A 17,417-nucleotide genomic window follows, 5' to 3' on the forward strand; every position below is an offset into this window, starting at 1 on the left:
CAACAACTTAAGTTATTATAATTTTAAAAGGACCCCTTGTTTATAGTCGTTGAATCAAATTTCAATGATCCGGATGGATGGATTTGTTGGACTTGATGAAGAGATCTGAAGAGGATCTCTTTCCTTAACTCAGCTCTAATAATTGCCAATGACTTTTAGTTGTTGACTTTTTGGCATCGTTTGGACAAAGGGTTATCCTGTCAAATGACTAAGTTTTGTGTAAAATAATAAGTTTTGAGTCTTAGCATTTATAAGTTCACGAAACAGTAAGATATTAATTTCAAACCAAGCCACCAAGCGGACGCATTCACTCCTGTATTTGAGATTTTGAGTTTGATTCATCACCCTAAAAGCCACTTATGTAAAGAAACTCCACATCCCAAGTTTAATTCCAACTCATAAGTAGCTTAAGCTTATTCCTCTCTCTCTATACATAACATTGGTATGGAGGAAGACTTACATCGAAAGAGTTTATCACTATTCCGCATCTGGATATAATAATACAAATCCAAACGTAAAAAATAAATAAATAAATACCTTTGTCAAACCTCTTGGGCTTCAGGTCCACCGACTCCACCCCAATACTTAGTGGTGCCCCAGAAATTCTTGCACCTTCAATAGCCTAGATCATGCACGTATCAATATTCGGAAAATAAAATAAATGCAATTTATTAAAACAAAGAATTTGGGATCAACAAAGTTTGTCCAAACTTACAGCGAGGCCAATAAACAGCAACTGAGGATAATTTTTTGTTTTTGCTACATTGAGAGGGGCACCCAAACCTGATATTAAAAAACAAAATATTCAGTATGGTTCAAATGATTCAATATTTAGTATCAATTTAGGATGTATATTCAACACTCTAAATCATTGAGTAGGACACCAAACATGTCGGTATGGCGCAACTGAGGATGAAAACTTTGTCCAACTGAGCAAGGGGCTTGATTTTGGAAAGAAGGCCAAAATGAACAACAATGTATTCACCCGAAGTAAATGTGCCTAGAAAACTCTACTCATAGTTTACAAATCTGCAATTCTTAAAGGTTAATCATATAAAATCATATATATATATAGATATGTGTGTGTGCGCGTGCGTGTGTGTTCTTAAGGGTTAATCATATAAAATCATATATATATATATATATATATATATATATAGATACACGTGTGTGTGTGTGTGTATTATGTATATTATATGTATGTAGTAGCTATTATTGCTGACCTTCGGCAGAAGTAGAGTTCAGTGTGATAAACTGAGGTATATTGACCCTTACCCTTATTTACATGGCCTTAGGTGGAGCAACCTTCACCCTCTACATCACCAACGGCTTCCCTATCTCCCATGCAACCGATGTTGCAAAATCTACAACACAGAAATCCCAAATTGAGGAGTATTAAATCTCTATCCTCAAACATCCTTTGAAAGACATGCAAAATGAAGAACAATAGACCTAGCGGGCAAAGAAGCTGATTGGTGTTCATAAAAAAGATATTTTAGTTTTAATTACCTTGTATTTGAGAAGAGGTTCATAACTCTCTTCAATTTCTTTTGGTTCTGGTTCGGCTTCAGGCCTAGCCTCCATTGTTGCTATTGACAGAAGATGGGCTCTTATGAATAGAAGTGGACATGAATGGAGCTTGATATGATCTAATTATGAAAACATATACCAATCAAACATAAAATTTAAGGTTCATGGACGAATTTATCCAACGAAATTATTTAAATATGTTGAGAAGAATATCATTTTTTTACATATTTTCTCGACAACCAAACAACATATTTTGTCACTGATGTTCATACGGAAACAATTCGCCGGAATTTGGAGACCGAAACCCTAAAACCTTAACACTTGAGATCGATTCGATTAAATGTGAGAGAATTTGTAGAATTTTATATGTTAGTTTGAGGATTTGCGTTTGTTTTCTTATTTTATGCAAAGAAAACTTCAATCAAATGCCAAATTAAAACTCCAGTATATTACCTGATGACAAATCAGTGAGAGAGCTTTTGGGTAGAAGGGTCGGAGAGGGCTTGAAGCTAGAATCTGCTAATGCTGGGGTGAGTCAAGACGATGTTGCAGTCCGGTTGTCGGTCGACGACCAAGATTTCTTTATGGGTTTTCCGTCCAGATGGGTTTGTAGTGCGGCTGCGGTTGAGATTTGCAAGCGATGAGCGAGAGAGAAGCCGCGATTCTAAGAGAAATTGCGAAAATGGATTTGTTGGTTTGGGGTTGTTTGCAATGATTGTGAGCGACAAAGGAGATAAAGCGGCATGAAGCGGTGAGCAAGAGCGAGAGGGGGGAGTAGGCAGGAAGTGGTAAAATGGCAAAGTTGAAAAAATCGGACACGGTTTTAGTATATACTAGCAACGGTGCCTGCACGATGCTGTAGGTTTTAAAACTGTATAAAATATGTATAAAGTTTTAAATACATACAATATGCAATACTATTTACATGTAGGAATCTATTTACAACCATATGGATTGGCGGTTCTATTGCCATTGTTCTAATATTTACATCTTTTACAAATTGAACTCCTAACTGTCCTTAATCGTACAAATTTTTTTGTATGTAATTTTATTTACATACAAAAAATAATATTTGATGTGCATCTACATACTATTTACACACAAAAATTGATAGATAGTCCCTATTGATATCCTCATGAAATATGCAGATAATCAACCTATTTTACCCAATCATAACCAAACTGTGCAGTTGCAGTTGACTTTAAGTAACGAAATACCTGAAGTCGAAGATAAACCTGGTGAATGTAGAAATCTTCAAGCCCTAAACAGAGTGGCCCTGCTTTTTGCAACAAAACAATACTTTTATTACAGAAAATTACAGGAAAAACTTTTAAAACTGGAAATAAAATTAAGTCAAATGATTTGGGTACCAGAATTTTCCTTGACCATGAACAAATAAAATTTAAATTAAAAAAAAAAGAAAAAAGAGGCAATCTCAAATACACAGAGATTGAAAATTCATTAAACAATTTATCAAGCATATATAGGTTCACCCAACAGATAATCTTATTCAATCACACCATTTTAATTTATCAAATTGATTATTTAATACTGTCATGCTAAACAATTGTTCTGACAATACCCTCTCATCCCAGTAAGATAAACCAAAAATTCTTCAATCTCATGCATGTCCATTTCAGTTCTTAAAACCGCCAAAAGAAAAAATTAAAGTTTCTTTCTTACCGAAATCCACCAATTTGAATCAAATCCACCAAAAAAGCATACATGTTCTTTCCTTGAATTATACAAATATTTAAGAATCAAATAAAGACTAAAATTCAAAATTCTTTCTCCCCTTAAACAAAATTCTATACATGCATTTAATAATCTTAATTTCCTGGAAGCAAGTTGGATAATGTGTAAACGTAGACATTATAATGCTCAGAAAATAGGCCACCCAATTCCATTCATTTAAAATCCCTTTGGTGTCATTGAGATAAGAGATGTCGTTTCTAGTCCATCTCTTTCTATTTCTATATATATATATATATGGAAAGTTAAAAAATCATCATATAATAATCCAGAAATTGCAATAGAAAAGAAAAAAGGGAGGTTTGTGATGATTTTAAAATCTTTTAGACTAGGGAATCTAGTATCCTTATGCATGAAGATAATCAATTCAGTCGTTGTGGTTGGACTCTCTTTTACAGCGATAAACGGTAAGCTTAAGAAATTAAATTACCATTTCACTCGAGAAGTATAAAGTTCGAAAAGGGTAAGTAAATAGACACACAAAGATATATATCTTTGATGCACAGTCCACCCTGGTCGGCAACGGATGTACATCACCTGAAAAGCCTAGCAAATTTTCGTAATGGGGCTGGAAAATTGAAGTTTAAATAGTAAGTTAACAACTTAAAACACTAACTGGGATTGTAGCATAGCTTGTAATTTCTGCAATATATATAATGACAAAAAGGATTAAATTCTAGAGAAGCACTTGAAAAAAAAAAAAATTTAGTGAATAAAAAAGCCATTAGCAACCCCCATGGTTGTTGTTAAGATACATATATTTACAGACATAAACTTTATCTCACCTCAAAGAGAATGACAAACAACCACACTCAATTGCCAGATGAAAAGAAATTGAACAAATTAGGATTCAGTTGGTAATAAATTGAAATGGGTTCACTATTATAACAAAATGATTAAAGAAAACACATAATTTATGTCCTTTGAGGGAAAACAAAGGCTTTAACCTCGTATTGGAAATCAAAGCAGAAATATGTAAAAGAGCGGTGACATACCTGTGGAACTCTTGAGCATGGAAAGGCTCTGGTTTCTTGCAAAACAACGAAAAATAAAATAAGAAACCCGCCAGAAAACTTGACAATAGATTGGTTAAAAAACACTTTAAAATATTCTTTGTACAACTTGGTGATGATAAACACTATTTGTTTTCGGAAGAAATTAAGCATCCAAAAAATAAATTTACATAAAAGTTTATATTACCTGCCCCAAATCAACAGGAGAACTCATAATAGAATTTCTACCTTCCAATTTATCGTAACCTTTTCCATCTCAGAACATTCTAATTTTTTCACAGAACATGGATTCTATAATGTTGGTTGAGATTATCTACACTACACACATGCAGATTAAGGCAAATACATAGCTAATTACGGAACAAAAAAACCAAAACTTGTGTTTAACATACTTTAACGTACCAATAATGAATTACATGCCTGGCATGGTTGGGGAGTCTGGGACAGCGACAAAATAGTTGCCTCAGCTGCAATCCAATTCATATGCATCTCCTCAAGGATAACTCATATGTAAGAGATGGTGTTCGTGCCCAAACGCGCATACCTTTAAAAGCAAAGATATATGTATGCAGGTATAAATAAATGACAAAACAGCACCAGCAGCCAGAAAACGAACAAAAGTACAAAATGGAAGTGCAAAATCAAGCAAACATTCAAACCATTATGCAATATTGCCAGAAATAACTAAAAATATTCATTCAAGTTCAAACTTTTCCACAGTAAAATACACATGCAAAAGGTCAAGAGTCGGAGACAGTGGGAGGGATGGAAGAGAGAGAAGTGATAGTCTTTCCTAAAATCGGAGAACTCACCAGGAAACCCATGCTTTTTCTGGGTTTCAAAATTTTCTCCGAATCCGAACGGGATTCAACTGCGAGAGGGAAGACTAAGTTTCTAAGATGTTTTTGTTTTTGAGATAGGGAAGGTGAGCAATTCATGATACTCTATGATTTTGATTTGAGGTTGAAGACTGGAACGATCTGGATGAATTTTGGTTTCGGGATTGTAGGGTTGATTTGGATGAACGCAGGTTTTTGTTTCAATTTAAGGGAAAATGGAGAGATTCATCTACGAACAAATGAAAAAGCTTTGTTTTGGAAACAAATGGAAAAGCCACAATGACCAACACGTGTACATCAGGGGCAAATTAGTAAATTTACTGTGCAATTCAGGGAAATAGGTTGATGGTAACAGCTGGAGGGGCAAGTCCGTCCACACACTATAGATCAACAGTAACCCAAAACTGGGTTTTAATACATATAATATGATTTGGACCCAAAAATTTGGGGTTTTTTTGTTTCCACCCTCCCGTTGGAGACTACCTTAGGGAGAAAAAAATCAGTAAAAATCGAAAACGCACCAGAAGGCACAAACATCTGTAGCACAAACCCTTTTTTATTGTCATTGAATGAGCAGAAAATGGGAATATAAACGAATAGTTTCCATGACTTACTGTTGGGGAAGATCAACATCTGTAGTACTTTCACCAAGAACACGCTCCACCTCCTGAATATTTTGTCTCAGCTCACGAGACAACTTGTCCCGTGATGGAAGTTTCATGACATTAGGAAAATATGCTCGAGCCACAAATAGTTGAACCTTCAATCTCTTCACCATAGCATCCTTCATGTCTTCTCTATGTCGTTCACGCCAAAGGCAGTAGCTCCCAAACTTCAACACGCATGATTTTCCACTTTGATCCACACCACCTTTCGCATAATCAATGATTTGAGCTGAGTCACCAGCTTTAGAGTTCTGCCGCAAAGATCCAAATTAAACAGAGCAGAAGGCAATAGCTATACAAGAACAGAATCCGTTAGCATGTTAATCAGATTCCAAGCAAAAAAGATGGCTGATTCATGCATACATTTTCAATGGGAAGCGAGTGCGGACCATCATGAGGTGGAGCTGAAACTCCGCAGTTACTGAAAACAAAATTCGAGTTAGAATCTATTACGTGGCAAGTAAAAAGGATAGACAAACCTTAGAAGGCATTGAACATTAACAGGCCTTTTGATTGTTCATTGCTGTGGACGACACTGGCTTGTTCATTGTTGTGAACGACACTGATATTTTTGGTTTCATTTTCAGCTTTACGTGAAATAACTTTATGTGAAATATTCTTTAGCATATCCTGGCACAAAACAAATAAAGGTAGAGAAATCAATCAGGTCATTGAAGACTTGAGATGCCTGAATCACATCACTCAAATTATTGACCGTGTTTGTAGACCAAATGAATAAAATATTGCTGCAATGGTTTTGTAGACCAAATGAATAAAATATAGGCCTTAAATGCCAAACACGAGAGTCAAAAAATTAATTCTCATATTATGGATTAGTGAATGGCTGCCTTAACCCAAACCCCAAGAACCTGGATAGGTGGGTGTTCCTAAGATACAAATTCTGTTAATTAGGCAGCAACTATGAAAGACTGGGAAGACCCACGAAATAAATAGAACCACAGATGGAGAAACTAGTATGGTAAATTATAAAGATATTTCTTCACTCTGGATCTTTAATTTTCTCATCTCAAAGACAGATTAAATGCCAAGACTTACAGAAAAAAATTTGTATGTGCCCATAATTAGTTTTCAGATCCTCCGAAGGTACACATATCCTACAGTTAGAAACATAAAATATAGGGCCACGGATTTCCCCATCAAGTACAATTCACAAGAACCAATCAAAAGCTTATGATCTTTGATAACGGAACAAAACAGTTGTACTTGTCCTAATTCGAAAGGAAGTGTCTATTGGTTACTATAGTGTTTATTCCTCAAGCTCCTGAACTAAAAAGTCTAAAACACATCCTGAAGAACTCTTAGACGTGTTAGAATAATTCAAAATCCAGTTATTGGATCTAGCCAACGCCTAAACATAGAGAAAGAAAAATCAAAACCAGCTAATTGCATGTGACTCGTTAATGATGAATTAAAATGTACAGTACTCGGATACTTCAGAGCTTATTTTGTATTATTGCTGTATTTTCCCATAGTTTTAACACTTTTTAGAGGACCACGCCAAGACTTAAAAGTTCTTAGATGACCCAGGTGGATGAGGAAGTTGATGAATACCGTATGTAAATTCTTTCCGGCCCCTTACACATTAATAGTTAAGACTTTCCAGCATCACAACTCTTAAATAGATAAACAAATTCCTAGCAGAATTTATCTCAACGAGACACAATGTCTAATTTTGAAGAATTTTAACACGTAAACATTGCCCTTATCAATAAATATCACACATTTCAGTAGCATTTGTCTGGAAGCTAAGTGATGTTTCATCTACGAGCCTATTTCCCTATAACTAACTAAGCATTGTATCAAACGAAAAGCAGCGGTACCATAAAAAACCTAACACCAGAGCAGCAGGCAACGAACCTTTGAAAGGGTTGGTGTGAAATTTTTCACGAAATCATCTACATGCTTCGAGCCACCCCCCTGCAAGAAACCAAATAATCGGTAATTTATCTTCACCAATGTGTTTCTACCCATGAATTCGATTTACAAAGCTGGCTAGTATAGTTTACCCCTAACAGATTAGAAGCATTTATGATGATTTTTGTACCATATCCAAATTAAAACAGATCAACGCCAAGAATGTAGGATACAGAAAACAATTCCAAATTAACAAAACAAAGTTCTAGTTCTTACTGAAGGCGAATTTCGTTGTTCTGGTACATATCCTGCATATTATGAACAAAAAGAACAAACCGAGATTTGAGAGAGATCCAAAACTACCGTTGCAAAAGCAAAATCGGATCTGAGAGAAACAGATCTAGAGAGAGAGAGAGAGAGTGTAACCGGGAGGGTGAAAGCCATTGTGAAGGCCGAGAAGTAAGAGAAGAGGAACGAGCATGGAAAGAAAAACCAGACCCAACACTCCAATCACCAACCCCTTCCATCGCCGCTTCCCGGAATAACTACCGCCCGCAACCCCGCCCTTCATTGCTCCGCCAGCCCCACCTAATCCGATTTCATTGCCGCGATTAAGCACCAAATCCACCACAATTAACACTAATCCTTCTTCTTCTTCCTCCTCATCCGGTTGTTGTTGCAGTGTCAACATCAAATGCGAAGTCCCACTCGCACTCGCACTCCCAAACGCCGTCGCCGTCGCCGTCGCATCAACAAGTGAAACGCGGTGCTTCCTCTGTGGCACGAATCATCATTTCTAATGATTTGATTGGTTGTTTCTGAGCTCACTGTCTCTCTCACTTCGATTCCGAATCAAAAGCTGGATGGGATGGGATTGGACTGGATTGGACAGTCCGGCACGGATTGGATTTTCCTACTTTTAGCACAACAAACTGTGACCTTGTTCTTCCTTTTTTTTCTGAAAAGAAAAAGAGAAGAAAAGAAGAGCTTACCGTTGTCTCCGGCTTTTTGGTGGGATTAAATTTTTTATCCCTGGCGGTTAATATTTTATTTATTTTTTGTTTGTTATTATTTTTGGAATATGCTATCTACCCATCTTATTTTACTTCTCACACACTTGTTAATAATTTATATTCATTGATCTTCTTCACTTTATTCGATCTGATGGTTAAAAATAAAAATTGTATGTAAAAAGTAAAATAAGGTATGTAAATATCACGAACACTTATTTTTTGGGTTAGATCCAATTCTCTAACGTTTGCGAGGATATCACTCGTCACTGGACTCCTTTTCCTTTTTATAAAGCTAAAAATAGGAGCAATATCCCCTGTAGATATATAGACACGCGTAGCGTTATTATTTTACATTTGTGCTTCTAAAAAGGAACATAGGCTATCCACAGTAATGGAAGGCTAAACGTGGTGCTTAACTATGTTTTAGTCCATCAAATTTTATGACTACTTTAGGGCAAAGTTTTTCTATGTCCAACTATGCAAGGTTATATTTTATTTCTCTTGATATTATATTATTTTACAATCTTTTGTCTACATTGAGGTTGCATGCTGCATTTGATAAGGTCAAACTTATTCTGATTCTTTTAGCCTTATTCTCTTTAGCGCTTTGATTTGCAACTAATTTTGTCAATTTTAAAGCTAAATATTGCCTTAGCCCCTTGACTGGAGATGATCTATATAAAACGAGTTAATCGTCACCAGTAGCGTTTTACGATTTTAGTCCAATATTATGCTTCAGTTTCTCTACACATGACTCATCATAATGAAATGCAAAATGACAATAAATCTATTCCATACAGGTTGTTCTCGTGTATTTGGTATAGGTAAACCTGTTTTCTACCCAATAAACTATATAGAGTACACTTACACATTATTTATTACATACATTTTTATTGTTTTAGTTCTATTTATGTTTGTTACTTAACTATGGTATCTGAATTTCAGAAATGGCACCAAAATACAAAAATAGAGGTCGTTGCCTGCCTGATGATCTATTAATTTTCTCGATTTGTTAAACTAGTTTTTGTCATTTAAATTTTTTGTCGATGAAACAGTCCTTTTATTCTGGTAAAAATAAAATAGCGTGCCTTGATTTGGATGATAAAATAAGTCCTTATCATTACCTACGTTTTTATCAGATTTTGCCTTATATTTGAAATCGAACAATTGGGGGGAAAATTAATTTTAGAGAGAAAAGGATGGAAGGATTACTAGCAGATAATTAAATACATGTTAGAATCGGGTAATTAAGGTATGGAAAGATTGTTATGACTCGTTTGAAAGTGCTTTTAAAATAACGGCTAAAAGCGTTAGTAATGAAAATGTTTTTAGATCTCAAAAACACTTCAAGTGTTTTTCTAGAATTTGCTTGCATTTTTATTAAAAATGGTTTTAAAAATATTTTCACCAAAAGTGCTTTCAACTATTTTAAAAGCTTCCAAACGAACGCTTAATTGTTGATGTATGCTTGCTCATATTTTCATTTTTTTTTTTTTTTGTGAAAATGTGATTATTGAGCAACACTCACCCATTTTTGCGATCATTGAGTTTTACACCATTTGTAAGCAGTTTCACTATTTATTAATTTATGTAGTATTTTTATTGAATATTTAATCTTGTGAAGTAAGTGGCCTTTTACTACAACGTGAAAATTGGTTGAGCTCTTGCATGATGGAGTGAGATCAAACTCCGTCGGTAACTATTCTAACAAAATTTATCGTTTTAATAAAAAAAAATAGTAAAAATCAACCAAAAATATTTGTGACCACGATCAGATCCGTTTTGACAGTCGGAACATCTCTCCAACGTCCTACATAAATTTTTAAAAGCTACGTCTGCAGCGAAAATGACAGCCAAAAGTAAATTTTACAATTCTTTTTGGATAATCGCAAACCCGATTACAAATCGTGAGTGTTAGCTCAAACTTTCAGTAAAAATTAAACTGTTGAGTTTTCAAACAATCTTTTTCCTGGAAGAAATGTTAGAAAGCACGTTTAAAGAAGTCTTGCATCAAATCCAAAAGATCTCAGACACAACGTAAAAATATTACATGCCCATTTGTCAGTTGAAATCAAGACAATTACAATACGAAACAAGAAACTAATTAACACAAAACTTCGTTGCACTCCATAATTACTACTTGGGTTCGATTTTCGCTGAAACAGTGTATCCACCGCTGTAATCAAAGGAGCCGGTGCTGTCATTGAATTCCTTTTTCCGCAAGCCGTCGTTGTAGGGATGTTTCGGAGCACCTTTTGATGCTGCAAACTCTGTGGCTGATGAAGATGCTGATGTTGAGTTTGTGTTCAAACCATCGTTCTGCAGAATGGTTTCGATAGCCTTCACAACTTCACTCATCGGGGGACGATCTGCAGATGATTCTTCGACGCATTGCATGGCTAGCTCCAAGAACCTCCCAAACCCAATAAGAGTTCCTGAGTTCCTAATGTTTCGATCTATTAACTCCCTCAAACCGTAATGCTCTTCGTCATTCTTGTCCATCACCAATCGTACCTCGCGGACAATGTATTTTCCCTTCTCGATTGGCTGCCTAGCAGTTATCAGTTCAAGCATAACGACTCCAAAGCTGTATACATCGCTCTTCTCAGTCAATTGTTGAGTCATGTAGTACTCAGGATCCAGATAGCCCTGAAAGTGTAGACAGTAAACTTACTATACAAGAAATGTTGAAACTGGAAATCACGATTTTCAGGCTTAGTGCTTAAGCTAGCAGATCACATTTTAAGTAAAATTTTCAGGTTGATGGGCCGAGGGTCCACTCCAACAACACCGATACTGTCCCCACTTTACCACCTGCCCAATCCTCAGGTGTGGGGTTTTATTACAAAAGGCCTCGGTATTAGTTAGAGTGGGCTAATTCTATGTAAAGTACTCTTTCTCCTTCCCTCTGTCCGATGTGAGACAAATGGGTTCCAACATTTTAGGTAGTTATAAATGATAACATTCGAAATGCTTAATTGTAAACTTACCATTGTTCCCTTGACCTGAGTCGAGACATGTCCTTTTCCGCTGTCATTGATGAGCTTCGACAGGCCAAAATCTGCAACCTTCGCCGTTAAATGTTCATCTAATAGAATATTGGTGGACTTCACATCTCTGTGAATTATAGGAGGATTTGCAAGCTCATGTAGGTAAGCCAGTCCTCTTGCCGAGCCAAGAGTGATTCGGAGTCTCCTCTTCCAATCGAGATGAATACCAGATCTCCCTGCATCTCATATTAAAACAAAGCTTATCATTACGTGTTAAATCAATGGTACTAAATGAAACACATATGTGGAAAGTTTAGAGGTGTTGTGTATTTTTTACGTAAGGAAACACTTTACAAGGACTCAAACATATATAGAGAAGAGGAGTGAAGAAACAGACTTCAATCACTCCCTTAATCACTCCTTGAGACGCTCCTAATCTATTTACAATAACAAAACAGCAAAGTTCCTTAATTGAAGGAAAAGAACATCATGACTAAGTATCCAGGATAAAACCCTAGATCCCTAAACCCTTGCCGAGAGTTATATGCTGGGTAAAACACTAACCCTAAATGACAAGGATTGCGGCAATGAGAGTCCCGATAACCTCCAACTTCCAACAACATAAAACTAAAAATATGAATTAGCGAGAAGTAAAATCTAGAACTGACCTGACAAGCTTTCCCTAAGTGTTCCATTAGGCATAAACTCGTAAACCAGCATCTGCTCTCCTTGTTCAAAACAGAATCCCAAAAGACCAACGACATTTTTGTGATGAACGCGAGAGAGCAACTCAATTTCAGTCTTGAACTCGAGGCCTCCCTGCATTGATCCTTGCTGAGCTCTTTTGATTGCTATCACTTGTCCATCAGAAAGCATGCCCCTGTAAACCTATGGATAGCCAACCGAAAAGTAAAGAAAAAAATTCTTTTACCTTCAAGCACAATTTCATAGATGTTACTGAATGAGTTGTATATATACCTTCCCGTAGCCGCCAGATCCTATCTCATTACTGTCAGAGAAATTATTGGTGCACTTCTTAAGCTCATCATACGAAAACCATCTTGCTCCCTTTAACTGTGGTGCACCGCCACTATCATTTCCGCTTGGCACCCAAGAAGCTGGAAGATAAGAGGAGAATAGTGAATATAAGCTGAACAGTATCTAGTATTAATGACAGAATCTCAGTCTACAAATCATCCACAACAGGAATGGTTACTCACCGAAAGGTCTGCTTAAACCAATGGCTCTTTCCGCACGTTTCTTTTGCCTAATGGCGTAAATTCCTACTACCACGAGGCCCACAACAAGAATGAGACAACTAACTGATATCCCAACAATAACACCAGTGCTCATAGATCTTGTATGCGTGTCTGAAACAATTCGGGTTTTTTACTGTCAGTTTAATTGATCTTCTAATGCAGGGAAAGTGTACATGAACACTGTGATTTAAAATTACCTGGGAAATTATATTGAGCTGGAATAAAAATGAAGGGTCCAAACCCGTGTGGCGGCTTGTAAATCTGATTGCTCATGTCAAAACCAATCCTGATAATCTCAGACCTATTAAAATATGTTCCTGTAGGTGGAAAGAGAGCCACATGTATTTCAAGATGGTCATAGATGTTGAAGAAAGGGTTATTAAGTGACACTGAATGGGGAGTGAGGTTAAGTTTCAGCCATAGGCTCGTTTCTAGGGATTGAAACAGAGTCATATCTGTCAATTCCCCGAAAGAGGGTGCTCGGAAATCCAGTGTTCCTTTATAAGGATATCCACATTGACAACTCTGAGGGCTTGGCTGCTGACCCCCGGGGCAATTATTGGATGGACAATCCGTGCTAGTAGCATACGGTTTTGTATTTGATTGTGGAGGCTGACAGAACGAACTCGAGCTAGATTCATTGCACAATGGGTTCCCACCAAGTCTGCAAAATGTAAAAGTCACAACTAAGAATGATTGTCCCATGAAAATACAGAGCATCATAGAAAATTAAGATCGAGACCCGTGAACTGTCTTACCTTAATGTATTTTTGTACTCATTACCCAGAGTTATTTTCTCAATCTTATTGTTCTGCAGATCAACAAGCGTCAGTTGCGGACTGATGTTATCACCCATGTTAAATGTGCCGTTAAACACATTGTTTTTCAGTTTCCTGTCGAGTCACAGAAAAGATGAATGACCAGTTTATTGAAATCGCAGCACGTAGATGAATTATTCCGTTATTCTCCTTATACTTACACTTGCTGCAATGACGGTATGCTGAACATCCTCTCTGGCACAGTCCCTTGAAGTGCTACATTTTCTAAAACGCTGGCATCATAACAGTAAATAATTTCAAAATGATATCACAATAAAGTTTTCACTGTCCTTATCCAAGACTCATCAATATATACCAAGACATTTTCGTGTAACCACCATCGGACTTACATAGTGGTGACAGAGGGCAAGGTTGAGATCCAAAGCGGAGCTTCTGATTGATCAAACGAGTTGTTACTAAGGTCTCTGAAGCAAAATCATTAGGATTTATCAGTACAACACAAGAAAAACTCAGAAAATTGAAGCTGAAAATGACAGCTCCCCGCCATATACTCACACATAATTGAGGGCATTCAATCCAGTTAGGTCGGGTAAAGAGCCGTTCAAATTGTTGACCGCGAAATTTCTGGAAGAGAATATAAAAACCGTGTAAAAGCTGATTAACCATCACTAAGATTATGGTAAAAGCACACCAAAGTATTTTCTTGTAGAGTTTGTACTCACAATTCAATGAGATTTATTAGGTTGGAGATATTTGAGGAGACTGGTCCCGTCAGAGCATTTCTATCAAGCCGACTGTTGCAGAAAAGAACGGTTTTAGTCTAATAAGTGTCAAGAAGCAGATACACTTAAATGTGGAAGAAAAAGAAAAATCAAGACGGCTTTTCACTCACAGAACCTCGAGAGTCCGAACGGAAAATATTGTTGATGGAATAGTCCCATTGAATCTATTTCCATTAAACAATCTGCAAATAAAGAATGACAAGCAGTTTAAGTATAGAACATAAACTGATAGATAGGATCCGGACAAATTAGAAACTGATCGTTCGGATCAACTTACACATGGATTAGTATCATCTTGGAGCTGAAAAGTCTGGGTGGAATAGTACCTGAAAGCTGGTTCTGGTTCAAATGGCTGCAAATTCATATAATCTGTTTAATGTTTATGCAATAAGCAGTGGCATAATCCTTACTAGAATTTCATTTTCTTTTCAGAATGGAGAGAGTTTCAAAACGGAAAATACTCACAAATGTTTAGCCTTAAACAGTTGGTCTAAGCCGGGGGTAGTGCCGCTTGAAACTGGGAGAGATCCAGTCAACTGATTGTCAGCCAGGTCCAGCCAATAGAGGTTGGAGAGATTACCCAAAGAAGCAGGTATACTGCCGGTGAAGTTATTCGTATTCAAAGCCCTGAGAAAAACCAAAGTTAAATAAACTTGGGAAAAGAAAAACATCATATTGGTTTGCACTAACAGTACGAATAATTAGTCCAATTCTTACAGGAAGGTTAGCTCTCCAAGTTTCCCCAATTCACTTGGAATAATTCCACTGAAGTTGCAACCAGCTAGGATCCTAAAAGATGGAAACAGTCTCGTATAATTATCCGATATAAAAACTCATGTTCCATAAAGTTCGAAAGGTGCAGATGTGAAAAATTGCTTGGTAAATTGTTCTTACAGGGTGTTTAGATTGCTTAGATCCCCTAATCGTGGAGGAGAGAGAACCGGTGAGGCCTTTGTTGAATGAAAGATCCCTGCAATGTTAATGTTTCAGCTTCGTTACAAAAAGAATTCCATCCCTAATCAAGATTGAGCTAAACAAAATAACTGAGACTGCAAAAACAAACATGTTTTATGCATATTTTTATAATCAGACATCAAATTTGTTGTTTGTTGCTCAGTTCATAATATACTGCAAACATAATGCTGGTATGAAAGGAGGAACAATCACACTCACAAGGATATCAACTTAGAGAGCCCCGCGATGTCACCTTCAATTGTCCCTTTCACGTTCATTCCTGATAATCCCCTGCACAATGAACATCAGAAGAGGTTCTGGTTCAAAATCCGATTAAGAAAGTAAGCAAGAATGCTCATAATTACAACGATCACGATCAGAATTTGAAGATGAACAACACTCACAATGCAGTCACCCTCGAACCGCTGCAAGTGATGCCTTCCCAGCGCTCCCCACATGGATCGTTTGACTTGTCCCAGCTGGGTGGAACGTTGGTCCATGTCTGCCTCAAGGATTGGAGTGCATTAGCTGGATCAACACACTTCTAAATCAATAAACTACCCTTAATAGGAACAATGAGGGTTTAGAACGAAAAATAACCAAAACTTCAAAATAATTCACATTAGACTGAAATTAAATGGACTAATCGCTAAGTACACAACGAAAGAATCTACACCAAGGATGCATAATACTGATATCCCACACCAATCACACTGTGTCATCAGTTTTTACTTTCCCATATAATAACAGATAATTGATTTGGAATATCGTCACAGAGAATAGGAAAAAACTACACAAAACCCATATAATAACATGTGATCTCTCAAGTCAACGGATATGAAGGTAGCTTTGAAATTGTAGACCAAAAGTAGAAACTACGCAAAACCCAATTTTCCCATGAATTAAGAGATCAATATATATATATATATATATATGTATATATTGATATTTAAGACTATACATACCATCATCTGGGTGTGTAGAAGAAGAGATCACATGAATTCCAGAGAAGCAGAAAGCCAGAAAGAGCAGCAGCAGCCGCATGGTTGCCTTGGGAAATTTGTGTGTGAATCTGTGAGGTCGATCAGCTAGTAAGCAGAAGCCTAAAAGCACATTTGTACAAAATTTTACTTCCTTGAAATGTCAAAAAAAGCACTCTTCAAACATATCTTCTTCCACTGCATCTGCATACCACCTAACACACCACTTGGATGGTTGGAAATTTAATGAAGAAAATTAAGAGTCCCACGCATGCATGTAGATGCTAAATCTCCATGTTCCCACCAAGCAACCAAAAAAGTGAACTAAAGAGAAAAAGGTTTAGGGCTGGCTTTTCTCAGCTTCTTTTAAATATTTAAGCCTTGTCTTAGAAGCCAAAGCAATTTGATTTAGTCCAGAGCAAAAACCAACCATTAGCGTATATTTAAGCTTGGCTTCCTTCATATTCCATTAGTATAATTAGATTAAATTAAACTAATAAAGTGATTAAATTGATTAAATAAAAGGGGAGGTTTTACCGTTTCCTCCGCCCGCGCAATTTGAGAGGACAAAACGCATAATCCAAATACAGTGTAGGCAGCAATATGAACAAGCAAAGCAGGTTTCTTTTGGGTATATGACCAAAAGCGACTCTCATTTAAATTATGAAAATTAATTAAGATTACAACTTGCAAATTAAATTTAAATTTAATTAAGATTGCAACTTGCAAATTAAACTGGGCGATTCAATGTCTACAGTTCGACTTTAGGTGGAGGTGGGTCCCAAAACGCTGACATGAAATTCAAGGCGACGGGCTCCTCCTCCTCCGGCTGGGACCGATTCCTGGTTTCATCCATTTTCTTGATGAATGAAATAAGTGTAAATTTTAGCAATAATCTCTTAACTTTAACTCAATTGGAGCAAGAGTTTCTTAACTAAAAATACATTTTGATGAGTTGAGGGACCAATGGTAATGGATTTTTAGTT

At 36.6% G+C, this 17,417-nt stretch overlaps 2 protein-coding genes across 13 annotated transcripts; both read right to left on the reverse strand.

Annotated features, from left to right (window-relative positions):
* Window positions 1–318: 318 nt before the first annotated feature.
* LOC108867841 (probable galacturonosyltransferase 7) lies at window positions 319–8,676 on the reverse strand. 12 transcript variants are annotated; one of them, XR_007255192.1, is made up of 13 exons: window positions 8,101–8,676; window positions 7,951–7,982; window positions 7,678–7,737; window positions 6,296–6,429; window positions 6,163–6,220; window positions 5,749–6,050; window positions 4,716–4,839; window positions 4,278–4,305; window positions 2,748–2,806; window positions 1,984–2,386; window positions 1,510–1,649; window positions 716–1,364; window positions 319–622 (listed from the first exon to the last, which is right to left on the reverse strand). XR_007255192.1 is itself a non-coding variant. In XM_048575952.1 (7 exons), exons 1-7 carry the CDS (start codon window positions 8,363–8,365, stop codon window positions 4,800–4,802), a joined length of 891 nt encoding a protein of 296 aa, XP_048431909.1. In that variant the 5' UTR covers window positions 8,366–8,676; the 3' UTR covers window positions 2,430–4,799. The 12 variants fall into 12 exon arrangements, 1 of the variants encoding a protein (XP_048431909.1); XR_007255207.1 differs by having other exon boundaries at window positions 2,748–2,809; XR_007255206.1 differs by having other exon boundaries at window positions 4,278–4,312.
* A 1,956-nt stretch (window positions 8,677–10,632) lies between these two features.
* Window positions 10,633–17,102, reverse strand: LOC103955816 (leucine-rich repeat receptor protein kinase HPCA1). The gene is given in 21 exon segments (XM_009367713.3): window positions 10,633–11,336; window positions 11,678–11,913; window positions 12,346–12,565; window positions 12,656–12,795; window positions 12,898–13,047; window positions 13,134–13,600; window positions 13,695–13,829; window positions 13,916–13,987; window positions 14,105–14,179; window positions 14,271–14,339; window positions 14,438–14,509; window positions 14,608–14,679; window positions 14,775–14,849; window positions 14,963–15,124; window positions 15,215–15,286; window positions 15,392–15,426; window positions 15,428–15,467; window positions 15,671–15,742; window positions 15,856–15,979; window positions 16,417–16,523; window positions 16,969–17,102. Coding segments are annotated over 21 exon segments (3,027 nt in total). The 5' UTR covers window positions 17,088–17,102; the 3' UTR covers window positions 10,633–10,823.
* Window positions 17,103–17,417: the final 315 nt, after the last annotated feature.

The sequence above is a fragment of a genome, unplaced genomic scaffold, assembly GCF_019419815.1.
Source record: "Pyrus x bretschneideri cultivar Hongxiangsu unplaced genomic scaffold, Pyrus_bretschneideri_v1 Contig11, whole genome shotgun sequence".
NCBI classification, from domain to species: domain Eukaryota; kingdom Viridiplantae; phylum Streptophyta; class Magnoliopsida; order Rosales; family Rosaceae; genus Pyrus; species Pyrus x bretschneideri.

Coding starts and splice junctions, on each gene's coding strand:
- LOC108867841 (XM_048575952.1), bottom strand. CDS start 8,365: ATGTTGACACTGCAACAACAACCGGATGAGGAGGAAGAAGAAGAAGGA. Junction 7,983..8,100: donor CAATGGCTTTCACCCTCCCG/GTTACACTCTCT, acceptor CATAATATGCAG/GATATGTACCAGAACAACGA. Junction 7,738..7,950: donor AACAACGAAATTCGCCTTCA/GTAAGAACTAGA, acceptor GGTTTCTTGCAG/GGGGGTGGCTCGAAGCATGT.